The sequence below is a fragment of the Seriola dumerili genome, unplaced genomic scaffold (assembly GCF_002260705.1).
Source record: "Seriola dumerili isolate Sdu_G_001 unplaced genomic scaffold, Sdu_1.0 BDQW01000166.1, whole genome shotgun sequence".
In the NCBI taxonomy this organism is placed as follows: Eukaryota; Metazoa; Chordata; class Actinopteri; order Carangiformes; family Carangidae; genus Seriola; species Seriola dumerili.
The window spans coordinates 403632-410138 of NW_019174421.1; the positions used below are offsets into that span (position 1 = coordinate 403632).

Here is a 6507-nt window from a genome sequence, read left to right on the forward strand (position 1 = left end):
ATATAGAGACGAGATATCTTGGTCACGGTGTGCTTAGGACGACAGGAGCCGGCGCTTTGCCACGCAACGGTAACAGTTGGTAACCACATAAGGTGAACCTTTCGTGGACAAATCTGTGGTGTGTTGTGTTGTGTGTGTGTGTGTGTAGTGTGTGTGTGTGTGTGTGTGGTGTGTGTAGTGGTCTCACGGGCAATTGCAACGCCGCTTCGGCAGTGCGTGAACTCCGTAATGGGAGAAGCACTGAGGCCACCGGTCGGCCGACAGGGGACTTTACACAGCAGGCCGAGCAATCCCGTACGTAACGGGAGCGTCTGAAACACAGAGTCAAAGGAGATGAACAAGCCAGACCAACTGTGATGTGTGGAGTTCCCGGCAGGAGTCAGTTCCTCATGGTTGAGCTTTTATTGTTCTAACTTGTCAGTAGAAGAGAGAGGTTGATAGAGAACGAGAGTCAACATGCGGGTTGTTGTGGTTGTTTCCATATGATTCGCGGGAAGGTTGGGAGAGAGGTATGAGCTGCCTATATAAGATGTGATTGGTATTTGTTCTTGAGAGTTTCGGCTGAAGTTCTTATTTAGGTGATTTGATGCGATTAAGTACGCTCGTTATATCGCCTCCAGATGTATGATTAGCGACTACTTATGTAGATTATATTCAGACACTGTAAGGTATAGAGTTCTCACGTTAAGTATTCATAAACGTAGCAGTAATTAATGGAACGCCAGATATAACTTCAATAATGTGACTCCAATATCATCATCATCAGACGGACTGGGCTCTTACTGGTCAGAGGCTGGGCCAACACGACTTGCTGCGGACGACGCGCCTTCAGAGATCCTCCGTCGTCTCGGCCTCGAGTGACCCTCCTGCTGAGGAGGAGCGCCGAGGAGGAGCCGTCTTCACCTGATGAGCCTGAAACCGGGAGCCTGGCTCGCTGAGGAAGGAGGGCGTTAACGGAGGAGGGAGGAGGAAGGAGGAGGTGAAGCAGGGGCTGGGAGTTAGGAGATTCTCACTGAAACATGGAAGACTGGACTGGTACCGGGTCGGAGAACCTCCACAGTGAACCGCACGGGTAGGAGATACACACCTCCTGCAGGACGAGCAGGAGACCCGATCGTCAACAGTGAACAGACAAGTCGTATCGTATCGACACTTTGTTCGACGCACCGCGATACCCATGGCACATAATATCAAATACATTATTCATTCAATTGATTTGGTTTTACTTACTGGTGGTCAGTTTCAGGCCTGCCGACTGTCAAATCACTGATGTTAATGTTGTGTCTTTGTTGGCTTCTATGATCTAGCCACACGTCTGTTGTTCTGTGACCCTGCATGGTTGGCGCCACACAGACGATCAGACACAAGCCAGAAACCTACAGCTGATGTTTTGTTGTTTTGATCAGCTAGAAAGAAGTAGAAGAAAGGTTTGTGAGCGCAGGCAGCAGCTGGTGTGGGCATCAGGCTTAGCTCAGCTGGCCAGCAGGCATGGGGGGGGGGGCGGGGAGGGGGGGGGGGCGTATTCATGCAGTAGGAAGCCTGGCTGTTGGTAACGGGGGTTCCTGCCTTTCTAGGAATTTTAAGAAAGAGAGGGGAGGGGTTGTATGTGATGAGAGCGAGTAGACTCTCCCCCTCAACGCCTCCTCTCCTCCCAGCAGCACCCGCCCGCCGCAGACCCCTCTTCTAATTTACTCCAATGGATAAAGGCACAAAAAAAATAATAAATCATCCAAATCATCTGTCTACTGTTTGATCTGAATCTCCTGATGTTGATAAGAGCCCGATCCATAAAACTTTATTATCTATTATTTGATCAGTAATAATTGATATTTAAATGTAAAGTAATGACAGAGAAAGTAATGATACCATTGGCAGCATAAACACACACCACACACCATCACCACACACACACACCTTCACACCTGGTCCATTTGTCACTCACAGGGTCACTGTTGTCAGGTGTTGCCATGGTACAAGCACACACAGAGTTGTTTAGCCACTGTAGTCTGTCTTAGTGTTGGTTATGCTTCGTTTGTTGTTGTCAAACTGAGAAGCTGGTAGGGAGGTGACTGATGTATAACAGGGAAAGTCCTGCATTGATCCATCATAGCCCATTACCATAACCACAGCACACACACACCTAGAGAGGCCGCCTCCGTCACCACCTGTCCACCTGTCCAACTGGGTCACACATGACAGGCACAAGGGCGAGGAGCCACCAACACAAAGGACTTCAGCGGTGGACCTCACCTGTCCACGGCCGTGTGCGTGTCACACCGGTTTCAGGAGCAAAACCGATGACCTCTCCCTCCAGCTGAACCTCTGACCCTCTGCCTCAGCTTTTATTTATTTGAATCACAACTTTATTTGCCATTTAGCAGGAAAGTGATGTCACGGCCTGATCTGCCACTGGTCCTGCTCCAAACATGGTAGGGAATATTCCGAGTGTATCACACAGGTGAACCATCAGAGGGATCAGAGGCTGAGACGTGACCACCAGTCACAATGCATTTAACAAGCTGCTAGCTTCCTCTGACAGGAAGTCAGCTTCAGCTGCTTCATCAGCAATCCTGAAACGTCTGAATATATGTGTGTGTGTGTGTGTATATAATATGGATATATATAACTTCATTTATGTAGCACTTTTAAAATCAGAGTTTACAAAGAGCTTTTACAAACGAATCAAAAGCAGGACAGAGATAAGGAGGAAAAACAATATAATTCAATATAAAGAAGAACAATTAGAGGAAGACGATGTTTCATAAACACAGCACACACACACACACACACATATATATATATATATATATATATGTATGTACATGTATATAAATTACATTAGCTCTGCAGTGATTAGTCACAACATTCTTGTTTGAGCTCATTAAATGTGACGTAAACGTCGTTGGGTTGAATCCATGTGAATGTTTTTATCGTGGCGTGTTCAGACGTTTCAGGATTCTGATGAAGCAGCTGAAGCTTGACTTCCTGTCAGAGGAAGCTACAGCTGTCGATGCATGTGTGTGTGTCACGTCTCACCTCTGATCACCTGATGTTCACCTGTGTGATACCTCTGGAATATTCCCTCCATGTTTGGAGCAGGACTCAGTGGCATCAGGCCGTGACATCACTTCCTGCTAAATGGACAAATAAAGTTGTGATTCAATATAAAAGCTGAGGCAGAGGTCAGAGGTCAGTGAGGGCAGAGGTCATGGTTTGCTCCTGACAGGTGTGACACCACACGGCGTGGACAGGTGAGGTCCACCCTGAAGTCCTTTGTGTTGGTGGCTCCTCCCCTTGTGCCTGTCATGGTGACCCAGTTGGACAGGTGGACAGGTGGTGGGAGGCGGCCTCTCTAGGTGTTGTGTGCGGTTATGTAATGGCTATGATGGATCAATGCAGGACTTCCTGTTTACATCATCACCTCCCTCATCTTCCTCAGTTTGACCAACAAAAACAACACCACACTAAGACAGACCTACAGTGTAAACAACTGCTGTGTGTGCTTGGTTACCATGGCAACACCTGACACAGTGACCCTGTGAGTGACGACAGGTGTGAAGGTGTGTGTGTGTGTGTGTGTGTGTGTGTGTTTATCTGCATGTATCATTTTCTCTGTCATTACTTTACATTAAATATCAATTATTACTGATCAATAATAATAATAAAGTTTATTGATCGGGCTCTTATCAACATCAGAGATCAGATCAAACAGAGACAAGATTTGATGATTTTATTGTTTATTTTGTCTTTATCCATTGGAGTAAATTAGAAGAGGGTCTGGGGGGGGGGGGTTGGGGGGGGGGGGGGGGGGGGGTGCTGGGGGAGGGAGGGAGGGTGAGGGGAGGAGTCTACTCGCTCTCACACAGACAACCCCTCCCCTCTCTGTTCTTAAAATTCCTAGAAAGCAGAACCCCCCCCCGTTACCACAGCTACAGAAAACAGCCAGGCTTCCTCTGCATGAACCCCCCCCCCCCCCCATGTCTGGCAGCGTGAGCTCAGACTGATCCCACACCAGCTGCTGCTGCCGCTCACACCTTCTTCTTCTTCTACTGTAAAACAACAAAACATCAGCTGTAGGTTTTTGCTTGTGTCTGATCGTCTGTGTGGCGCCACCATCAGGTCACAGAACAACAGACCTGTGGCTAAGATATAAACACAAAGACACACCCCCCCCCTCATGTCTGGCAGCGTGAGCTCAGACTGATCCCACACCAGCTGCTGCTGCCGCTCACACCTTCTTCTTCTTCTACTGTAAAACAACAAAACATCAGCTGTAGGTTTTTGCTTGTGTCTGATCGTCTGTGTGGCGCCACCATCAGGTCACAGAACAACAGACCTGTGGCTAAGATATAAACACAAAGACACAACATTACATTCATATTGAAGTATGGAGGCCTGAAACTGACTCAGTAATAAACAAATCAATGAATGAATACATGTATTTGATATTAAATGGTCGAAAAGTCATAACACTTGTCTTCACTGACCGGGTCTCCTCTCTCCTGCAGGAGGTGTGATCTCCTACGTGGGTTCATGTGGAGGTTCTCCGACCCGGACCAGTCCAGTCTCCATGTTCAGTGAGAACTCCAACTCCCAGCCCTGCTTCACCTCCTCCTCCTCCTCCTCGTTAACGCCCTCCTTCCTCAGCAGCAGCTCCGGTTCAGGCTCATCAGGTGAAGACGGCTCCTCCTCGGCCTCCTCCTCAGCAGGAGGTTCACCTCGAGGCCGAGACGACGGAGGATCTCTGAGGGCGTCGCCCAGCAAGTCGGTGGCCAGTCTGACCAGTAAGAGCCCAGTCCGTCTGATGATGATGATATTTGAGTCACATTATGAAAACTGTAGTTTATTTAACCCTGTTTCTGAAGTTTAGAATTATTTAGAGGATTAAGAAGCTATATGTGAGTTTTTGCTATTGCTACACTGCTAACGTTAGCATTAGCAGGTGTTTACTGAAACATTCAAACTTCACTCCTTTACTCACCAACATCTGTCTCCAGAGGTGGAAACAAACACCGATGTTGACTCTCGTCTCTATCAACCTCTTTGCTTCTACTGAAGTTAGCATGCTAACCAGTGAGGACTGACTCCTGGGGAACTCCACACATCACGTTGGTCTGTTGGTTCATCTCCTTTGACTCTGTGTTTCAGAGCTGAACGGGATGGTGCTGCTGTGTAAAGTCTGTGGCGACGTGGCCTCAGGTTTCCATTACGGAGTTCACGCCTGCGAGGGCTGCAAGGTGAGACCACACACACACACACACACACACACACACACACACACACACACACACACACACACAGATTTGGTCCACGAAAGGTTTTCACTTTGTGTTACCAACTGTTACCGTTGCGTGGCAAAGCGCGGCTCCTGTCGCCTAGCAACCTTGACAACATAAAACTTTTTTCTCACTAATACTTTCTGTTTTCAGTCTTTTGGTTTTAACCATTGTCCCGTCAGCTGCTAAGTTGAAACACAGTTCTGACACGCTACAGGACACAGTATCAGCACTCATGGAATGACTCTCGTCCAATCAGATTAGTTTAAACTTCCATTTTAAAACTGTTTCTAAACAAAAACCACCTCAGGCCAGACAAGTGTTTCAGCTTCAGTTACTGCCTCAGATTCAGTCGTCTGGACGTGAACGTGCTGGAATGAAACACGACAGACAGACTGACAAATCACTGCAGAGCTGGGACACTCCTGGAGCTGGTCTCTGTCCTGGAGCTGGTCTCAGTCCTGGAGCTGGTCTCTGTCCTGGAGCTGGTCTCAGTCCTGAAGCTGGTCTCAGTCCTGGAGCTGGTCTCAGTCCTGATGCTGGTCTCAGTCCTGGAGCTGGTCTCTGTCCTGGAGCTGGTCTCAGTCCTGAAGCTGCTCTCTGTCCTGAAGCTGGTCTCTGTGTCCTGCAGGGTTTCTTCCGTCGCAGCATCCAGCAGAACATCCAGTATAAGAAGTGTCTGAAGAACGAGACCTGCACAATCATGAGGATCAACAGGAACCGCTGCCAGCAGTGTCGCTTCAAGAAGTGCCTGTCTGTGGGAATGAGCCGAGACGGTCAGCACTCACCTGTACACCTGTACACCTGTACACCTGCCTGTTAGCCTGGTAGCATGAGCATGTAGCTGAGCTGCAGAAACACACAAGATTACACCTGTGGAGTTCGTTGACAAAAACCAGTATGAGATGACTTTAGCTTTGATCAATCAGACCGGGTCCATCAGACCAGATCAATCAGACCAGATCCATCAGACCAGATCAATCAGACCAGATCCATCAGACCAGATCAATCAGACCAGATCCATCAGACCAGATCAATCAGACCAGATCAATCAGACCAGATCTGTTTGATGTTTGAACATTACCTGAAACTGCTGCCACGTGATTGGCCGACAGCTGCATCAATCAGCAGGTGGACAGGTGTTCCTAATAAAGTGCTCAGTGACTGTATGTAATTATGTCTTTAACACCTCCTCCTCCTCCTCCTCCTCCTCCTCCTCCTCCTCCTCCCC

At 48.2% G+C, this 6507-nt stretch overlaps 1 protein-coding gene across 1 annotated transcript in view; it reads left to right on the forward strand.

The window, feature by feature from the left end:
* Window positions 1-6507, forward strand: part of LOC111226852 (nuclear receptor subfamily 1 group D member 1-like) — a 12626-nt gene that overhangs the window by 3803 nt on the left and 2316 nt on the right. Inside the window, exons 2-4 of the mRNA XM_022752149.1 lie at window positions 4509-4784; window positions 5149-5237; window positions 5908-6052. Coding sequence (XP_022607870.1) covers window positions 4509-4784; window positions 5149-5237; window positions 5908-6052 — 510 coding nt within the window. The remainder of the gene's footprint in view (window positions 1-4508; window positions 4785-5148; window positions 5238-5907; window positions 6053-6507) is intronic.